General features: G+C 31.7%; 1 protein-coding gene and 1 long non-coding RNA gene across 2 annotated transcripts; one reads left to right on the top strand and one right to left on the bottom strand.

Moving 5' to 3' along the window:
• Positions 1-2,750: 2,750 nt before the first annotated feature.
• LOC143080101 (uncharacterized) lies at positions 2,751-6,320 on the bottom strand. The gene is made up of 2 exons (XR_012979618.1): positions 4,685-6,320; positions 2,751-4,258 (listed from the first exon to the last, which is right to left on the bottom strand). It is a non-coding gene; the product is annotated as an uncharacterized LOC143080101 (long non-coding RNA).
• A 795-nt stretch (positions 6,321-7,115) lies between these two features.
• LOC143080100 (uncharacterized) lies at positions 7,116-14,014 on the top strand. Its single transcript, XM_076255785.1, has 6 exons — positions 7,116-7,628; positions 8,542-8,781; positions 9,782-10,782; positions 11,268-11,357; positions 12,583-12,763; positions 13,174-14,014. The coding sequence occupies exons 1-6, from the start codon at positions 7,442-7,444 to the stop codon at positions 13,257-13,259; spliced, it is 1,785 nt and encodes a 594-aa protein (XP_076111900.1). The 5' UTR covers positions 7,116-7,441; the 3' UTR covers positions 13,260-14,014.
• The last annotated feature ends 8,937 nt before the right edge of the window (positions 14,015-22,951 follow it).

The following is a 22,951-nucleotide window of genomic DNA, read 5'->3' as shown; positions in this document are numbered from 1 at the left end:
GACTGATCGGTGAATGATCGGTGACGGATGTTTGACTGATCGATGAGTGATCGGTGATCGGTGACCCATAGGATCCGTCAGATAAGTCAAATAACCTATCTAAGAGTTACCCTGACAACTGTCACCGATCGATCAGTAAATTAAATTTATGCACGGATCGGACGGATACGTATATATTTAAAATTCTTATGTAAACCGAACTCCACAGTGTTTACAATCGATGAACGCGGACCTCTACGAAGACACCTTAATTTACACGTTATAATTTGTAATAAAATTAGTTGCAATAAAAAAGTAAAAATAGTTTAACAGAATAAGATGCTTAGAGCGTTAAATTGTTTGTGTTGATTAATATTTTCGTATTAAATATTATCAACATCAGAGACATATAATACATAATTGTATTATATGACTCAGTTAACATGAACTTATTTCTACGAAAATGGTTATTGTTGACCGCCATTGGATTTTTGAACTTTTAATAGTTTCGAATAGGTTGTTTTTTCATGAAATTAAAAGAATGTCAAAGAAATGATATTAAAAGTTTGTTCCCATTGTTTAGAATTACCAAAATTATTCTTCTTTTTATCAAATATTGTACTATTTTATTTGCAATCAGTTATTTTTACCATCTTGAGACAAGTCTTCTAATCAGAATTGAGATATAATGAGAATTAAAATACTTAAACTTTTAATTTTGTGGAATAAGAATGCAGTTATTGATTTATTTTGATGCATATTATTAACTGTCATATGATTTCAGTACTTTTTGTACATGATGATTGGCTGTTCTTCATAAAATAATTTTACATTAAGGAAAAAGATATTAAATTTTTGTACGCGTTGCCTAAAATGCAAATATTTCTTCGTTTTACTGAAAATTATTGACCGCCATTGGATTTTTGTACTTTTTATATTTTGAATAGTTTTTTTTCATAAAATTAAAAGAATGGCAGAGAAATCATACTAAAATTTTGTTCCATTGTTAAAAATAACCTTAATTATTCTTCTTTTTATTAAAAATGATACTATTTTATATGAAATCAGTTATTTTTACCATCTAGAGACAAGTCTTCTAATCAGAATTCAGATATATTGAGAATTAAAATACTTACACTTTTATTTTTGTGGAATAAGAATGTAGTTATTGATTTATTTTGATACTAATAATAACCGTCACATGATTTCAGTACTTTTTGTACATCAAGATTGGCTGTTCTTCATAAAACATGCTTACTTTAAGGAAAAAGATATTAAATTTTTGTACGCGTTGCCTAAAAGGCAAATATTTTTTCATTTTACTGAAAATTATTGACCGCCATTGGAATTTTGTACTTTTTATAGCTTAGAATAGTTTTTTTTAATAAAATTAAAATAATATCAGAAAAATCATACTAAAATTTTGTTTGCATTGTTTAAAATAATCAAAATTATTCTTCTTTTTATCAAAAATGATACTATTTTATTTGAAATCAGTTATTTTTACCATCTTGAGACAAGTCTTCTAATTAGAATTGAGATATAATGAGAATTAAAATACTTAAACTTTTATTTTTGTGGAATAAGAATGCAGTTATTGATTTATTTTGCTACAAATTATTAACGTCACATGATTTCAGTACTTTTTGTACATCAAGATTGGGTGTTCTTCATAAAATATGCTTACTTTAAGGAAAAAGATATAAAATTTTTGTACGCGTTTCCTAAAATGCAAATATTGTTTCATTTTACTGAAAATTATTGACCGCCATTGGATTTTTGTACTTTTTATAGTTGAGAATAGTTTTTTTTCATAAAATTAAAATAATATCAGAAAAAACATACTAAAATTTTGTTCGCATTGTTTAAAATAATCAAAATTATTCTTCTTTTTATCAAAAATGATACTATTTTATTTGAAATCAGTTATTTATACCATCTTGAGTAAAGTCTTCTAAACAGAATTCAGATATATTGAGAATTAAAATACTTACACTTTTATTTTTGTGGAATAAGAATGTAGTTATTGACTTATTTTGATACTAATAATAACCGTCACATGATTTCAGTACTTTTTGTACATCAAGATTGACTGCTCTTCATAAAACATGCTTACTTTAAGAAAAAAGATATTAAATTTTTGTACGCGTTGCCTAAAAGGCAAATATTTTTTCATTTTACTGAAAATTATTGACCGCCATTGGAATTTTGTACTTTTTATAGCTTAGAATAGTTTTTTTTAATAAAATTAAAATAATATCAGAAAAATCATACTAAAATTTTGTTCGCATTGTTTAAAATAATCAAAATTATTCTTCTTTTTATCGAAAATGATACTATTTTATTTGAAATCAGTTATTTTTACCATCTTGAGACAAGTCTTCTAATTAGAATTGAGATATAATGAGAATTAAAATACTTAAACTTTTATTTTTGTGGAATAACCCCTGTGAAAAAGAATCCCAGATAATGGATTTATCCTAGGTAATCCCAGGATTGTCCCAGGACGTCCCAGCCTTACTTTGTGGGTGAACCTGGGAAAAGCTGGGATATTCATTTTATATGGGACAACCTAGGATTCCCACAAATTATATGAGCTGGAAAAAGCTGGGATATCTAAGGACATCCTGGGATTATTGGAAATTTGTGGCAAGAGCTGGGACAGATAAGAATAGCACAAGTCCCAGAAATACTTAGTTGTTTTTTCAATTTGCAGAACTCTGGGATTAAGCAAGGACTTTCTAGGATTTGTAAAGACAAGAGTAAAAATGTTAGAGTCCAAACTTTTTATGTCTGAGAAATTTTTGTTAAAAAAGATACAAATTGTGAACATGTGCATGAACATTATCTTTATACACAGTAATTTTAGAAATGTTAAATAATTAAACTTGATTTGTGAAAATTAATTTTCTAGCCAATTGTTCAGTGAAAATTATGAATTTTAAGTACATTATCATTCAATCCATTCAGGAACTTTGTCCATATAAATTTGGTAGTCTGGCAATGCAAGGATATTTTGTGTTTCCATCAAGATAAAGCAGTTTTTCTTGGATATTTTCAACTAATATAACACAGTTTTTGGCATTCAGATCTTCAGGGTTCACAGTAATTAAATGACTGATAGACCTATGAACCAATGCCATTTCTTCCTTTACTGTAATGTATTTCACAATTGCCGCACATTTGTTACTCTTACGGTGCAATACAAAATATTGAATAGATGCTATCTGGGAAGAATTGTCAGAAGTGCATGTATTAATATTATTTATCAACACTACATGGCCAATTCTCTTGGTCATTCTACTATAGATTTTGGAGAATATAACTTGGTCATTTTTGACTATGCGTCCAACTTTTGAAATTGTTCCTAAACTACTATCATCATCTGGCTGTGGTAAATTCAATACTTGTCTGAGTTGTCTTAAAATATCTGCTTCAAGAATTTCTGTCTTCATTCCCCCTGCAATTTTACAATTTTCTGCAACATGTTTTATTTTTATTGCTCTTCTTGTGTTCATTGCTTCTACGACAAAATTTCTTAATTCTGAGTTGGCCATTTTGGAACAATCAACAGTGAGTCGTTTTCTTGCCTGCATAGACCACAAAATTTGGGAACAAACATCTCCTGTACCATGTGCAGATTCCAAAATTGTACCATTCATATCTTCAAATGCGAAGCATGACCATGCCCAGAGTGGTCCCAATTTTCTGACATACGATGTAAGATGTCGGCAAGTATTGTGCAGATTTATTGTACAATTATTTACTCCATATAAGTTGCCAAACTGTGCATAATATAAGTTCAAAATATGTTCTGCATGATTTAACTGCACTGCAGTGATCTTGTCACTTAATAATATATATATTCCCTCCACAAGGAGGCAATGATGATTGAAGTATTCAGACACCATGATATCAATCAAACACGGTACAGAATAAAAAAGTAACCACATCTGGAGTTCGGATGCTTTCAAATGATGCATATTATTTTCAATTTTCCTTGGAAGTCTTGTAATGTCGTCAGTAGGCTTCATCTTCTTAAGTTTTTTGTCAATTTGTTTTATGGCCCTTCCAATGAAGTAAGGTTTACCAGCATGTGATGATGAAAACCAAAGTTTCATCAACATTTTGGTTACACCAAGTAAAACTCCATGCATGTAGTCTGGAACCAGTCCCCAGACCATATCAAACCATTCTAGCCCATGCAATGACGATACCCCTTTAACTCCCATCTCAGGCTTATTTGTCTGAAGCGCAGCTAGTCCACAAGCTAGGATTTCTATAAAAAAAAAATAACTGAACATGCGTTATCATTTCAACAATAAACAAAGACAATTGTCAATCATGTCAGTTATTTAATATGTTTCATGTTTTTATAATCATTGATATTTTTAATCAAACGCTTTCAATATTTCTTATTTCAGAAAATAAAAATATCCATGTTCATGGTTGTATGTTAAATACTGTGTGTAAAAGATTACACATGTACACCAGGTGCATGTTTTTTTGCTCTGTGTTGAAGATTTTATGACAGCCTACATCACTGCTTATTCATTTATTCATCATGATAATTACTTGTTTTATTGGGAGTAGTTGTCTCATTGGCAATCATACATAAATATATCTACCACATTATCTTATTTTTACATTTTTTATAATCATCATTTTACATGCATGACATGCAGACATGTATAATCTTAATTACCTGCTGAATTTCTGACTTTATACAAATCACTATCATTACGGTGTGGATAAACTCTGGTATGACCACGTCCTTGCTTCACCACTTCACCAGGATCTTCACATGTAATACAGCTGTTTTTTCCATTGTGTTGGGTCATTTCAGTCAAATACGCTTTTGCTTGCAAATCCATTGTACTTGCCAATAGAAGACCTCTGGTAAGAACTGTCTTACCATCTACAGATATGGATACCCCATTGTCTTTTAGGTCTATCATGTGTTCAATAAAGGGCTGCAGAAATGTCCTGAAGACCGGTTTACCTTTGGACTGCCAAATACCCCATATTATCATGTTTCTCCTGGAGAATCTTAAAACTGGTGGTAATTCGTTGATAACAAGATAGATTGGCCATATTGAAACACCGGATGATTTGAATAATGGAACACCATCGGTGTTGAAAAGCAAAGTGAAATTATCCTTTCCATTCATAAACTGGCCAGGCTTACATAAATCTCTGTACATTTCTCCTGTAACTATATCAGTCACATCAGTTGTTGCTTTACAGTCAGCACGGTACTTCACTATACTTGACCATATGCCCTCCCTTTGTAATATATCCTTTATTTGTTGTTTCACTGGTAGACAGGTAAAGTATGTTTTCTTTCTTTTCAGTTGCTGCTTGTTAATTGGCCCTTTATACCTTATGCCATTACATCCTGCTATTGCACATTGAAAAATGTCTTCTTCAGTATACAGTGTATAACATTTGTCACAGAATTCATATATCTGTGTCTCAGTTGAACCAATACAGGCTTTTAATTTATTAGGATCTTTGACTTTGTTTTCAGGGTTAAAAATGTTAAGGATTTTAACTACATCACGAGATCCACTCTCTCCTAAATGGTATCTTAACAGCAGGGATAGTAATGCCATGTCTTTTTCTTCATCATGGGTCAGTTTTGTCTGTGATTCTGAATTAGCGATTTCTGGCTGATCGAAACTTGAGTCATCACTTAATATGTTGTCCTCAGTATCAGTATCTAATTCAGAAGATGAAGATATATCTGATTCAAAATCTGTATCAATATCACTATCAGAGTCTCTAGAAATAGATGTTGCAGATGAATCACAATCAGATAATTCAGCAGCAGCTGCCTCACATTCCCATGCTCCTGGGAAAGATTGCATTGTCTTATCATATACATTTTGTACATGTATTTCTGCTGAATTGCTGTTCAAGACCTCATGTTCATTTAAAACAGATATGCTTTCTAACATACCAGTTTCAAGTTTGTTCTGGGAAGATGTGCATTCATTATATGAAACAGTATGTGCAAGTTCTTCTTCATGTATTGACGATGAATGACAACTTTCTAAATTTGATAAAGATGAAGATTCAGCAGTTTCTGATCTTGTTTCAAATGTTGTGGATTCCTCTTGGCATTCTAGATCTAACTGTCCTGATACTGTTACAGACTGGATACATGTTTCTTGGTCAAATTTTCTTTTTCGAAACGCTGTTGTCCTAGGAATTGGTACTGCAGAATTGCTTACATAAAGTTTGTACTTCTTCGCTTCATGGTCAGCTAGAATATAAAAAAAAAATTGGATGTCTTAATAGTTATTCAATGAAAAATATGTTTATCATATCAGTGTTTATTTTCATTACAGTCGAATGCAAATAATAAATATACTGTTGATAATTCATTTTGAAATTAATGCAATGTTTTAAAACAGGCCATTCCATTTAATTTCTGAACAGAAGTGGGGATAAAACACTACATGTACCTTGTCAAAGACCCTTAAGAAATTAAATGCTCAAGCAATTTCAATCCCCCAGATGCTCATGATGTTTGACTAGGAACCCATCAGAAATCCTTAAAGAAAATACCCCTCTAAAAAAAACCAAATATGTAGCTCTCACATAGATTATGAGCCAACACTTGAAAAATGTTACAAATGTATGCCCCAGAAAAAAATCCCCCCTTTTTTTCAGATACTAAATGGAATGTGAATGGTCAATGATTTTCAACAAACACTATCTTTATAAAATTTAAAAAAAAGAAGAAAAATATATGCAAGTTTAAAAAATTATAAACTTGTATTTGAAGCTTAAAGAAGATCGGGAGAAAATAGTAAAAACTACACTATAATTTAGAGACGGTAAATAATTGTGAATGTCCGGCATCATGTGTGGTATCATGTTACATTTTTACTGGTGCCTTTTAACTTTCAAATGCATACAATTTACACAATGACGTCCTAGTTCTGAACAAAACAATTTCTAATCTTACGTTTTATGCCATGTATTTTTTCTCTATGGGATATCAATCTCTGTTTTCTACTCAACAGTTTGCCACAAATTTCGCACTCTTCGACTTCATTCATTGTTATTGTTTTTTTCCATTAAGAAAATTCTAGAGCGCTTCCGAAAATCACGATACAGCATGATAATTCTAGAGAGTTTCCGAAAATCACGGTAAAGCTAAAACCGAAAAGGCAAATAACAAACCTTAATAATTATTTGTTCTTCGTGCTTTTGTGATGTTGTTTATTCCCATCTTCTAATAAACGATTAAAAACGATGATAATCCCTACCACATACGTATCACGTTTTAAAACACATCGAAAGCGCGTTAATATTATCGGTATTTACTCGTCGGTGTTTAGATGCATCTCTATTTCCCGTATTTGGTAAACAGAAAGTAACTTGACACCTAGCGCTATTTTCAAATAACTTGAACGACTACAGTTACAGCCACGATTACAAAGAAACAGAAATGCAAGCCCAGAATAAATTTGCTGTGATGTTATGGCCGACTGACAGTGGTAAAATGTCAGTACATAGTCTGGGGAAAATTAAAGAGCCTCTTAAGCCATGGAATGACTTTAAACTCGGCGACAAAGGAAAGGCATCATATCCCGGGTACAAAGAGTTGTGGGATTTTGAAATTTTAGCCATTGGTGGTAAGAACGCACGATACTTCCCTAATGCATGTATGAAAACAAAGAATGTTATGCATGTCGTCCTGATTAGAAATGCATGGAACAACAATAGGTATATCAAGAACAAGAAGAAAATATGAATCTTGTAAGTAAGATATTTATGGTCATGATTCAAATTAAAGCAATCCTCATAAATATATTTTAAGACATTATATATTATTGTTTATGAAATAAAAGACATCTATACAAATGAACAATTTAATGATGGAAAAACAATGACATTTACACATAGATACCAAAAAAACAAAGCACTTAAATGCATATATTTGAACATGTTTAATTACCACGGTACTATGATTTCCCTTTTATGTTCAATCAAAATCTATTTGGTGTTATTAAACAGATATATCATGTTATGGCTTGGGAAATAACACAGTCCCTTGACTGGTATTTTTCGCAAAAACCCCTCCCTTACATGATATACATGTATCTGTTCAATAAACGTATTTACACTTTTGGTATTTAGCTGTATCTTGCCTCCGAATGACCTTATATCACCTCCGCAGTGGCGGATCCAGGGGGGGGGGGGTTCCGGGGGTGCCCACTCCCCCTTTATTTTTGCCGATCAATGCATTTGTATCGGGACATATGTTTTGCACCCCCTGACAATAATTTATTGTATAATTTGTTCCACTGTGGGAGAGTGCTAACACACGAGGACGGAATAATTTTAACTAACATTTAAACAACAAAAACATTGTATTAATATTTTATTATGCCCCACCTAGTAAATGTAGTAGAGGAGCATTATGTTTTCTGGTCTGTGTGTCTGTTCGTCAGTCAAATAGCTCCCTTAAGCATGTTAAAGAACATTTTATAGTTACAAGTCCTGTACAATGTAGTTTTATCAGTTTGAACTAATTACTTTTTTTAGAATGCAGGAAGTCCATGGACAAAAAGCTTACAGAGCTTATTGAAAAAAAGCAAGCTACTGCTGATACTGGTTTGGACAATACGGTCAATGCCAATAGAATTGATAGACCTGCCTTGGCAGAGACCACACCTGGACATACACCCAACAGAAAAAGAAAACAAACAACAAATGTGGGAGTAAAGCAAACAAGAACAAAAAAAAAGAAAGATACATGTGGTAAAACTGTCAAAAAATCTAAAGGTAAGTGTAAGTCTTGACTTGTCATGATTAAACCACTGAAATCTCTTCATATACTGTAATTCATTACTAAAAAAGCTCTTCCATACATATTTATCGGACCACAGATGAATTATCACGTAGTGATTGGTTAAACGCTGTCACGTGGTGACCCCCTATGAGACCGTATGGGGTAAGTAAGTTTCATATGGGGTTCGTGACACGTTAATGGCGACATCATCGAAGTATCAATGTTGTTGTGTTTCATTGTTTATTTTTCAACAAAACGCCGCAAAAAAAGTCCAGCGTCCGATAAATTCGTTATACGGTAAACTACTGACCCCCCTACGAACCATATAACTTATAATATATTACAAGCAATTCTATATGTTAACACATTACATGGTATTTTTTGGTTAATTAACCCTATTATTTACCAGCAAATAACCTTTTGATTTTCTTGTTTAACTAGTGCCAACCGAATGATATTTCCTATAAAGGGTCCTTTTCAGGGCCATTAATATTTTACTAAAAGTTTCTACCTTTGTTGTGCATACAAGAAATTCTAATATACAAATGTATTTTCAAACATCAACTTTCTCTGCTCCGTCAGTGAAATAACTTTCTCATGTTGACAATTTTGGATAATCACCTTTTCTACGGTCCATTTTTTTAAATATTATCTATCTTACCAAATATATATTATACATGTATGTTGTAATTTTAGTAGACTCTCAGTGTGTTAAATTGTACAGGAGTTAAAATATAAACTATGAGTTCTATAAAATATATGTGCTATAGCATTATGGATTGGACATAACAATGGTCCGTTCACAATTCTGTTTTTCAACAGAAATAAAAACAAGAATAATTTTCTGAATATCTGCAAAACGTTGGTCACACATAAAATGTACTAAACACAATTAAGCAAAAAAGTTGGGATGCAATACATGTATATGCATCACTATTTACCTTTTGCAGATTGTTTTTCAGATCTGTATATTTTCTTTCACATTATTTTCAGGTGCCGAAAAACACGACAGTGATGATGAGGAAAATGATGGAAATTCACCTGCTGTCACAAGAGAAGCTATAAAAACAGCAGTTGATTCACTTCTTAGAAGTCGGAATGAAAAAAATCATATGACCACACCACCACTTGTTGCAGCCAATCCTCAACAGACCTCATATGAGGATGATTCCCAGAGAGTTCAACAACAACCTTATGAAAATCAGTCACATGTACCACATGCTCAGATATCGCAACAACATCTGTCTCACCAACCTGTTCAGCAACCAATCTCTAATCATAAGGAGCTACACTTACCAGTAACTCCCCAACTTCCACAACAAAATGAGTCATGTGTACCACATCCTCAGATATCGCAACAACATCTGTCGCACCAACCTGTTCAGCAACCAATCTCTAATCATAAGGAGCTACACTTACCAGTAACTCCACAACTTCCACAACAAAATGAGTCATGTGTACCAGTCACTCAACTGTCTCAGCAAAATAAATGGCATGATATACCATTTCATCAACAAATGTCTCAGCAAAATCCATCAATGCAAATACCACTTCATCAATTATCCCCTCAACAAAGTCAGTCATCTTTACCAGTTCCTAAACAACTTTTTCAACAAAATCAGTCGCAACAATTATATCCTTATAATTCAAACATGTTTAACCAGCCAAGTACATCAAATGGACAGAACTCCTTTCCATACATGAGTATGCTCATGAACAACAATGACCATCAATTTCAGCAGGACATACAAGTACCACCAATTAGACAAAGCCTAGAGACTGCATATAATTGGCCAATCTCCAGCCATACCAGTTCCTTCTGTGAAAGTGGGACTTCTTTTGAACCCTTGACAGAACAGGTCATAAGTGATGATGAGAAGGAAGATACTGATGATCAAAGTCAATGTCACAAATGCTGTGACCAACTTAAATATTTAAAAAAAGAAATAAAAGAACTGAAAAAGGACGTTGAAAAACTAAAAAAGAAGTCTAAGGTGAGTGCAAAACATATTTGGCATGAAGGTTTATCCTCTGCTATTCTGTATTGAAACTTTACAATAACACTGTACAGGTTACACATAATTCATTTTATAATTTAAAGTATTTTTTCAGATTAATTGAAGTACAAATACTTATTAGCATATATAAATGAATAAAATCCTTCAGTTGAGTGTTTTTCCTATAAATTGTTTGAAGGATGGGGCTTGACTGAAAGAATGGTGATCATGACATTTGAAGGGGGGAGGAATAATGAAGAGTCATAGGGTATTAACTTTTTTAAGGAGAGGGGCCTGACGTTAATGTATATGGACACCACCATGCATAAATCAAGAACTTGAGGGAAACACTGACCTCTTAACCTTTAAAACATAATCAAAATTGAAAAAAGACACAGTAAAATGTCAGTGCCCCCTTAATAATCTCCCTAAAGAAAACTCAATTTTAGTATGATAGATTATTTTTCAATTATTTATTTCAGAAAAACCAATCTTCTGACCTTAAAGATGCAGATCAGTTGGATATAGATAACAACCGTCAAGAGAACAATATGGTTAATGGATATACAAAGGTATTATCATTTTTTTTTCTCTGTCATTTATTTTCTGACTTCTGTGGTAAAAGATTAAATTTTCTCTTGCATATTTTTGCAAAAGTATTACATGTTCATTTTACAAAATACGCTTTCGCGTCGATCCGGCCCCACGTCGATCCGGCCCAAATGTAAAGTCGATCCGGCCCCAATAAAAAAATGTATTTATAAGGAATAAAAATAAAGATATTTATTAAAGTAATTCATAAATGTTTATGATTTTTATTATAATGTTAAAGGTGTACGGTAAAAAAAAATAAAAAAATATTTTCTTCAGATGAGTATAAAATAATAATAGATACTGGATACTCATATAACTTGTGTTTTTTCTACACACAACTATTCAAAATACTGTCAAATTTATGAAAAATATATCGATATATATAGCAAGATGTGGTGTGATTGCCAATGAGAAATCTCTCCATCCAAATAACAGTTTATAAAAGTAAACTATTATAGGTTATTATTATTCCAAGATCAATATGGTTATTTCTTATTTTATTATGGGGCCAGATCGACTTGGGGCCGGATCGACGTGGGCCGGATCGACTTGGGCCAGATCGACTTTGGGCCGGATTGACTTTGGGCCGGATTGACTTGGGGCCGGATCGGTTTGGGGCCGGATCGGTTTGGGGCCGGAACGACCGGATACCACAAAATACAATAAATGCATTGAAATTCATGAGACTTGCACAAGAATAACTTTCCAAAAAATTATTTTGATATATTTTCCAAAATATTTATTCAGCCCTTTCAAATATTATTGCGAATCATTGTCAATCATACAATACTATAGCATTCCATTTTCATTAGTAATGTTTATGTTTGATTTTTCCTTTAAATTTGTAACTGATATAACACCAGTATGGAAATCTTCAGAAATATGTCAAGTGATAAACAAATTATTGCTTATTATATCTCTTATTTACCATTGATAATTCATACAATAATAAAACTAAAATATTAAAATAGAACAACAGCAATACAGATATTTATTACACATTGGGATAAAGATGTCAGCTCAGTGTACGCTAATGTACATTTGTACTTGTTGTGAAAAACTGTGCTAAACATCTGGTACAGATGTCACAATCAGAAGGCATTTTGATGATAAATGATCCCTATATGTTGCTTTGGTCAGCATAGGTGACATTACTAAATCAAGATATTAAATAATGAAGACTTTTTTCCTTTGGATTTCCAGGATGAAATTGAAAGAACAGTCAAATCCAGATCTGATGTTACACAGGCTGTTAAGGCAACAATGCCAATGGTTTTTAATGAAGAGGAATTGAGGAATTGCAGCCTATTAGGCCAAAAAAAGAATACAAAAACGGATGACCCAAGACCAGGCCTTGATGAAACCAAAAGAAGTTTCTTAGAAGGTAAGTTATTGATGTAGTGTAAAGGGTTGATGCATTTATATAACGGTACAGGTATAAAAAATCAAACCATAGACAATTCAGGATATAATGTAGTAAGCCACCAAAATAGATTGGTTTACAGCATAATTTGGTCAGACACAAGTATGATTATTTGGCATTTGATGACATGACTCAAAATACAGAGAATGCAGTCTAAAAAAATGATTAAATAAATATTTGACCGAAGATTGAATGACATGAGATTTTAACCAGTAATAAAAAAAGAACAATATCTATTTTTCAACAACTGTAAATAATGTAATCTTTTTACCGCTATTTACATGATATATGAATCCTGGAACAACTAATGTGCAAAAATTGAGATTTGTATTAGTTGTTATTGTAATATTACACTCTGTTTATATTTTCAGATTTAATAGCCAAGGCCTATACTGTGGCAATAAAGGAAGTTAGAGGGAAAATGAGGGACAGGCTTAAGATGTTTGCCAGGAAATAGGACAGGAGATTTTATAATTGACAGTCTATCTTACATGTCTTAACCTAATTGTGACAAAAATTAACATTGACATTTTCATTTTCATTATCAGTATTTCATAATGGAATTATACATATCAATGAGTTTTTTTATGATATTTTATTCAATTTTTATTGTTTACAATCAAATCAAATATATTCTACTAAATAAACTTTCAGCAATCAAGATTGTTTTTTTGCAAACTATGTTGTCTAGTGTATTCAATAGTTTTCATACAAGTAAATACATATTCTTTTTACAATTATAATTGGTTGAAATATATAACATTTTAATGATTCAGAAGATTTTGCAGAAAAAAATTAGCCTGAGAAAGACTCACAGTCACTGCTTTATAAGGAAGATTTACCACAAATGATCATCAGATTTTCTGGGAAAAGCTGGGACTGGTATAGGACAGAGCTGGGAATTTATAGAATTTAGCTGGGACTTATATAGGATTATCATGGACATCCTGGGACTGAGGCTAAGTGATGTGGGATAAAGCTGGGATCGATATGATATAAAGCTGGGATTAATATTTGGGACAACCTGGGACTATAACTGAATTAGAAAAAACCCAGCTTTTAAAAAAGTCTCAGGATAACCTGGGATAATCCTTGTTCCAATACCGTCCCACATAATCCTAGATTAAAAACCTAGGATTATCCTAGGATAAACTGGGATCTTTTTCCAGCTTTATCCAAGGATTATCCTAGGAATTCCCACATTTTTTTCACAGGGGTAGAATGCAGTTATTGATTTATTTTGCTACAAATTATTAACCGTCATATGATTTCATTACTTTTTGTACATCAGGATTGACTGTTCCTCATAAAACATGCTTACTTTAAGGAAAAAGATATTAAATTTTTGTACGCGTTGCCTTAAATGCAAATATTTCTTCATTTTACTGAAAATTATTGACCGCCATTGGATTTTTGTACTTTTTATAGTTTAGAATAGGTTTTTTTTCATAAAATTGAAAGAATATCAGAAAAATCATACTAAAATTTTGTTCGCATTGTTTAAAATAATCAAAATTATTCTTCTTTTTATCAAAAATGATACTATTTTATTTGAAATCAGTTATTTTTACCATTTTGAGACAAGTCTTCTAATCAGAATTCAGATATATTGAGAATTAAAATACTTAAACTTTTGTTTTTGTGGAATAAGAAATTCAATGTAGTTATTGATTTATTTTGATACAAATAATAACATCACATGATTTCAGTACTTTTTGTACATCAAGATTGGGTGTTCTTCATAAAATATGCTTACTTTAAGGAAAAAGATATAAAATTTTTGTACGCGTTTCCTAAAATGCAAATATTGTTTCATTTTACTGAAAATTATTGACCGCCATTGGATTTTTGTACTTTTTATAGTTGAGAATAGTTTTTTTTCATAAAATTAAAATAATATCAGAAAAAACATACTGAAATTTTGTTCGCATTGTTTAAAATAATCAAAATTATTCTTCTTTTTATCAAAAATGATACTATTTTATTTGAAATCAGTTATTTTTACCATCTTGAGTAAAGTCTTCTAATCAGAATTCAGATATATTGAGAATTAAAATACTTACACTTTTATTTTTGTGGAATAAGAATGTAGTTATTGATTTATTTTGATACTAATAATAACCGTCACATGATTTCAGTACTTTTTGTACATCAAGATTGACTGTTCTTCATAAAACATGCTTACTTTAAGGAAAAAGATATTAAATTTTTGTACGCGTTGCCTAAAAGGCAAATATTTTTTCATTTTACTGAAAATTATTGACCGCCATTGGAATTTTGTACTTTTTATAGCTTAGAATAGTTTTTTTTAATAAAATTAAAATAATATCAGAAAAATCATACTAAAATTTTGTTCGCATTGTTTAAAATAATCAAAATTATTCTTCTTTTTATCGAAAATGATACTATTTTATTTGAAATCAGTTATTTTTACCATCTTGAGACAAGTCTTCTAATTAGAATTGAGATATAATGAGAATTAAAATACTTAAACTTTTATTTTTGTGGAATAAGAATGCAGTTATTGATTTATTTTGCTACAAATTATTAACCGTCATATGATTTCATTACTTTTTGTACATCAGGATTGGCTGTTCCTCATAAAACATGCTTACTTTAAGGAAAAAGATATTAAATTTTTGTACGCGTTGCCTTAAATGCAAATATTTCTTCATTTTACTGAAAATTATTGACCGCCATTGGATTTTTGTACTTTTTATAGTTTAGAATAGTTTTTTTTCATAAAATTGAAAGAATATCAGAAAAATCCTACTAAAATTTTGTTCGCATTGTTTAAAATAAGCAAAATTATTCTTCTTTTTATCAAAAATGATACTATTTTATTTGAAATCAGTTATTTTTACCATTTTGAGACAAGTCTTCTAATCAGAATTCAGATATATTGAGAATTAAAATACTTAAACTTTTGTTTTTGTGGAATAAGAAATTCAATGTAGTTATTGATTTATTTTGATACAAATAATAACGTCACATGATTTCAGTACTTTTTGTACATCAGGATTGGGTGTTCTTCATAAAATATGCTTACTTTAAGGAAAAAGATATAAAATTTTTGTACGCGTTTCCTAAAATGCAAATATTGTTTCATTTTACTGAAAATTATTGACCGCCATTGGATTTTTGTACTTTTTATAGTTGAGAATAGTTTTTTTTAATAAAATTAAAATAATATCAGAAAAAACATACTAAAATTTTGCATGTTGACTACATTTTTCAATAACTGATTCTTTCATTTTGTTTTTCCCGAGAATGGTTGGAAAATAATAAAATAAAAACCGCGATGTAGACACCGTTTTAGAACTCGCCGGTTTTGAAAATATATAACCTAAATAAAACGAAAAAGACCATTCTTTAATGATGATATTTTAATTTAGGTTTTATCTGTACATTTCTTTTCATTTAAATTCATAAAACTTTGCTTAATAATTAATAAACAAAATGTATAATTGAACGTTCGATTTTCAATAGTCGCCATTTTTATTAGATTAAACGAAACTAAAATTCCGTAATTTGTATTAGTTTATCATGTGACGTATTAAAGTTCAATCCGTCATCAAGGTCGATCGGTACTATCCGTCCGATCAGTCCGATCAGTCAATTACTTTTACTATAAGTCTGACGGATTGCTGACGTGAGTTTGACGCGAACTTGACTGATCGGTGACTGATCGATGACCGCTGACTGATCGCTGAAATAGTAACGCCTAAGGTTGCAAGTACTGTAATTAAACACATACTCTGATTTCATTTTATACTGATTCCCCTATCCGATGGGTGACTGGGACACCTTTTTAAACAACCAAAACGGTAAGTAAATCTATACATGAAATGGTTGTTTTGTGTGACATTTCCCCAATGGCCATTCTACATCTACCCGGGGGATGGAGAGTTGTCTCATTGCGGCACTCATACCACATCTTTTTATATCTACTAAATTGAAAAATACTGAATTTGAAAAAAAATTTTAAACCTATGATTGCGTTGGATAAAAACCGCAATTTTTATACGTGTGCATGCAAAACAAATTTCATGATAAAGGGGTTTAAATACAGCACAAACGACATTTTCCCCAAAAAAGACCAAAACTGTGAAAAGGTATATCTTAACAAAACGGGTATTAGTTCAGAAAAAGCTATCGATCAAGATTTATTTTTCATTTGTCATGCAAATTTCATATAACCTTTTAACTAAAATTTAAAACTTCTACCAAAGATTTGATATCCACATGTTAATCAATACATAATTTGAATGATCCGAAGGCAGACTATTTTCACAAATTTGTCTATCATGGAGGCTGTTATAATACTTTATGATTTGATGCCAAATTGTTGAAATCCAGGAGCTTCTGACCTTCCCCGTGGACCCTATACAAGGGCAACTGGAATTATGCCTCCCGTTCTTAAAATCCTGGCCTATGACTATTGAAATGTAAAGTAACGCCTTATACCCTAGAATTTGGAATTTCTCGTTATTGGTTTTCTGCTGGTTGGATCCACTCACTCATTTTAATGTACCGTAGACAATTAATCGAGAGAATTCGGCATCAACCCTGATACTTTAACTATTAAATTACATGTTCCAAGTCAGGAACCGTTACATTAGTGCACTTCACAATTATTTTATTTTTTTAGCCAAAAAAATGTCCAAAATTTTTTCAGATTGTATTCTACACCCCCTTTTTCAAATATCCTGGAAACGCCCCTGATTGCATAAGCGACACGTACATGTATGCAGGTCAAATCTTCATCTATTAATTGGTGCCGTAGAAGGTCCACCAGAGTTATGAGCGAGGATTTCTTGGCAAATAATAGAAAGCTTAGGGATAGGATTTATAAAACAGAAAAGGTAAAGTGGCAAATATTCATGTTTATTTCAAACGCAGAGAGGTACAACCGGCACCCTTAGCCAAAAATAAATCTTCTTTTTTCTTTATGTGCCTTTGGACTTTATGTTTTGAATTGTAGGTCAACTTTCTATATTTGGTATTTATTCTATAAATGTTGGTCCAACGTGGTACAAATCATGTAATGCAGGAATATAGTATTTTGGAGTTGGGCAATTTCTTATGTTAAGGCGGGGACTCCAAGCAGACAACAGCATGTGTAATTAACGGCAGTGTAGATTTTATTTTTGAATAAAGAGAGTTGCCCGTTCTGTACATAGATTAATCGATTAGAAAGCAATTATATTAAATTGGAAAGTCTCATTCAAGGGATAAAAGGATGTGTTCCAAACGGAATATTTGTATCTTGTGAACTCTAAATATTTAAAAAGAAAAGTTAGACTAAATGTGAATGGTCTTCTTTGTTTCTCCCATGCCATGAAATTGCCTCCGTTGAAAGTTTGCAAATACCCCATAGAGCAAATTACATGGATGATAAATATTGACCATTTGGTACATTGTCGTGTTCTAAGCGACACGTGCATGCAGGTCATAAATTAATTTGTTGAATGAAATTAAATCTGTATCTACTAATGGGTGCCGTAGGAGGTCCACCGGAGTTTTTAGCGAGGATTTCTTGGCATGGTGCACTTTGTTTGAATACTGAGTAGGTTATAGACATTAAAATACAAAACTATCAATGAAAATTAGTAGAATTGTTAGAGGTAAGCAAAAACACTTATTTTAGGCAGCTATTATGAGTCCTATGATAGTATCTCCTCAGGGTTAGCGCACAGGTACTTCGTCTTATGAATATAAGAAGGGAAATATGAAAAATAACGATTATGAGTAAAAACCTGACACATAGCTATGCATTTTTGCGCCTGTCCCAAGTCACGTGCCTCTGGACTTTGTTAGTCTGGTAGGATTTTTGATTTTAGTTTCTTGTGTATAATTTGGAGTTTAGTATGACGTCCATTATCACTGAACTAGTTTATATATTTGTTTAGGGGCCAACTGAGGATACCCTCCGGTTGCGGGAGTTTCACACTGCATTGAAGACCTATTGGTGACTTTCTGCTGTTGTCTGTTCTATGGTTGGGTTGTTGTCTCTTTGACACATTCCCCATTTCCATTCTCAATTTTATAAAAGTATAACAACACTTCGATTGCTGTACTTCATTCTAAACTAGCTATGAAGCCCTACAAAATTAGCAAAACTCATACTTCACTAAACAAGGAGAACCCTTTTGGTTCAAATTGTTAGTGTTGAAAGTAGATTAAGCCATGATGCAAATGCCCCACATGAGCTGTGGTCTGTTGATGAAATGGTAGTATGTTGCATATGTCGAGTATATATTGATATGCTTTTATTAATTTTCTTACTTATTCAAACTTTCCAAATCAAGTGAATTTTGTATTATTTCCTTATTTTAATGTCATACCATTAGGAGGAATCAATGGTTATCTATTCTAAGATAAATTGGAACTATAATTGAAAATCAAGCTTTAAGGAATTATATTACAATTACGCTTACTACTTCAATGTAGTACATAACTTAAATGCAGACTACATGTATTTTCCTATTTTGAATTTATTTTCTTATTTTAAACATTTTTGTGTATTATATAAAAGGTCTAGAAGTATTTACAAACATTGAAATCGCTTATTTCAAAAGCTGGAAATATAGTAAAATTTTTAAGGAGATCAGGTTAATCCAAATGGAGATCTAAGGTATATGATAAACTCTCAAGTAATAATGATACACTTTATTTCATCAATACTATAAACTGATGAATATATGCATTTTTCTATATTCATTTAAATTATAGGTTTTATTTTATCAAACTATTTTACTAAAGTAATCGAAATGTAATCGAAAGTAATCGATGATAACATCATACTTTTTGCTGTAATCGATTAAATTACGATTACATGTAATAGAAAATATGGTCGATTACAGATTACTGTCGATTACTTGAAAAAATGTAATCAATTACAATCGATTATGATTACAGATTACGATTACCCCATCCCTGCTTCATACTATGCCATATGCTGGTGCTCGTTAAATAGCTTGTGAATCACCGCCTCTCCCTGGGTAATATTCATTGTCTCCTTGTAATGTGTCCATACACCGGAGTTAGGCTCTCCTATGGAACCGTTATTTTATCGTATAATTACGTTAATCCTGAATTTCGTGACATATTAGCCACTGGACATTGAGTGACCACTATGCGTCTCTCTTCCAAGCATGTTTACTGTTTAATCTTCATTATAAGATCCACAATATATATGATGCAAAATTGTAGATTTATTTTCTTGATATACATTAAGGTGCTAATATGTGTATGCGTTGGCCCTTGAATTGGAAAACGGTAGCGGTTTATTATCTCGGCATCTGTATACATATCTAGTGGGGTCGTACGGTCTCTACATATGCTTTTTCTACGTAAGTGGCGTATAAAGAAAAAAATTGGCAACGCTGCAATCATTTGATAAATACTTAAGATAATCGTAAGAGTGGTCTTAAGTATTTCGTAGACACTTAAGTGTGGATAGAGGCACTCTTAAGTTTACGATCAAAGTTGGTCGTAAGTTTTGACGTAGGTTCTTTTGTGAAATTGGTTTTTGACTTAAGACTTGACGTAAGTGTTATCTTAGACTTACGATGTTTTGTGAAATTGGCCCCTGATCTTTACCCGAAGTTGTCATGAAGTATATAAAAAAAAAAGACTTTTAAATTGAATACAACCTGTTTGCGTACGTGTAAACCGGCTGAATGTTTCGCAATTAAGTAATCATTATGTGAATCTTTAGAAAACTTGTCATTTAATGTTACCTCCTAAGTAGGTATTTATCATGTATTTCGTAATGCACAATTACAGTGGAGATCACTTCTAACCTCTCATTAGAACTGTCAGAATATTCTGTCATAGAACTGTTCTAACCTGTCCTAGAACAGTTCTAGCTAGAACAGTTCTACCATAGAACTGTTCTAGGTAGAACTGTCAGGATCAGTTCTAGGTAGAACTGACTAAATCAGTTCTAGGTAGAACTGTCAGGATCAGTTCTAGGGTAGAACTGTCTAAAACTGTTCTAGGTAGAACTGACCAAATCAGTTCTAACCGTAGAACTGTCAGCAGAACTGACTAAATCAGTCAGGACTGTAGAACAGTTCTAAATGACGTCACTGCAGAAAGGGCAATTTAGAATTTAGAACAAAAAATCAGTTCCAATTACTTTACTATATATAATAGCAGATGTTTCTATATTTTTTACTGATCAAAAGTTACATGTACAAATATCGAAGTGGATAGGAGGTTATCCAACTCATCGGAGGAATATTTTTATGAGATTGCAAATGAAACATCATTGTTTACGTTTCTTCGTTCCCCGTTTTTAACAGTCTCTTCGTAAATATAACTCTGCATTTAATTTAAGTAAATTTAATCTTAATTTACCTTGTTTGCCTTGGATTTACATTCATGATTTAAGATTCTGTTTTGACAAATGTTCAAACGAAAATTGTACAGTGGATGAATTATGGGATATCATAGTAATGAACACAGTGTTGTTAAACGCAAGAAAACTATGTACATTTGCACTGAGGTCTCAGATTTGCATTATCTCGTTGCCAAACTTACCCATAACGATAATGAATAATATCTGGGAGTCTGGAACGTCAGAAAAATATACTCGATCTGAACATGAATGAAATATTTGCCACTGGACGTAAGGCTACAAACAAAACCAATCATTTTCCTTCTTCAAATTATATTAACAGTATAGTCAGTATATACCTTTCCAAGAAGAGAACTTCTCATACATGTACTTTTCATTTTAAAATAAAGTATATGAATCAGTGATGTGAGTGTTGGATGATGCCGTTAAATAGTTTTGTTTAAAAAAAAAACCATCATGAACTACTGACTTAAAAAGTCACTTTTTGTGACGGTTCATTATTTAATAATTTAAGTTTGGATGTAACGGGTCTTCTGTCGTTATTGTGTTATCAGCGCCCATAGACATAAGTTAGTCATGTGACCGTAATGTCATCAACGTTTTTTCATGGTTTGGCAAGGTTTTAAATGGAATTTAGAATTAATTTATAAGAAATGACTTATCATTTTTTTCTGTCTATTCGAAATAACATAAAAAATGTGGTGCACACTATTAAAAAACCCGCTTCGCGCATTTTACATTAAAAAAAGTAAAATGATCAGTTTTGGCTGATGCAGTCATATATGGTCAGATTTGGTTGATGGTGTCAAATATGGTCAGTTTTGATTGATGCAGACACATATTTTTGTTACATGAGTCAGTCTGAGGTATGAAAACTACTGATGTTTGTTCAATTTCCAATTTTGCAGTTATTTATATATACTACAGTAAAAAAAAATATAACTGAAGTACTGTGCAACTATATAGACTCACATAAAAAAAAGCAAATATGGTCAGTTTTGGTTGATGCGGTCAAAAGATTTTATTATACAACTCAGTCTGAAGTATTAAAACTACTGATATTTGTTTACGATTCAATACTTTGAATAAAAAGAGGATATACTGGCACTATAAATTCATGCGAACAAAATTTTGAGGTCATTGTTTACCAATATTGCTATAACTTGTATATATTGCAGTCCCTCTTGACCTAAAATTATAACTGAATAACTGTACAGCTATATAGATTTGCAGAAAGAAAGAGCAAATAAGGTCAGTTTAGATTGATGCGGTCAAAAGATTTTATTACACGACTCAGTCTGAAGTATGAAAACTACTGATATTTGTTTACGATTCAAAACTTTGAATAAAAAGGACATGCTGGCACTATAAATTCATGCGAACAAAATTTTTAGGTCATTGTTTTCCAATGTTGCTGTAACTTGTATATTACAGTCCCTCTTGACCTAAAATTATAACTGAATTACTGTACAGCTATATAGATTTGCAGAAAGAAAGAGCAAATAAGGTCAGTTTAGATTGATGCGGTCAAAAGATTTTATTACACGACTCAGTCTGAAGTATGAAAACTACTGATATTTGTTTACGATTCAATACTTTGAATAAAAAGAGGATATGCTGGCACTATAAATTCATGCGAACAAAATTTTGAGGTCATTGTTTTCCAATATTGCTATGACTTGTATATATTACAGTCCCTCTTGACCTTCAATTATAACTGAATTACTGTACAACTATATAGATTTGCAGAACGAAAGAGCAAATAAGGTCAGTTTAGATTG

Source organism: Mytilus galloprovincialis, chromosome 6 (assembly GCF_965363235.1).
Source record: "Mytilus galloprovincialis chromosome 6, xbMytGall1.hap1.1, whole genome shotgun sequence".
Taxonomy (NCBI): Eukaryota; Metazoa; Mollusca; class Bivalvia; order Mytilida; family Mytilidae; genus Mytilus; species Mytilus galloprovincialis.
The sequence above is the reverse complement of the archived record's forward strand: the minus strand, read 5'-3'. Positions and strand labels throughout refer to the sequence as shown.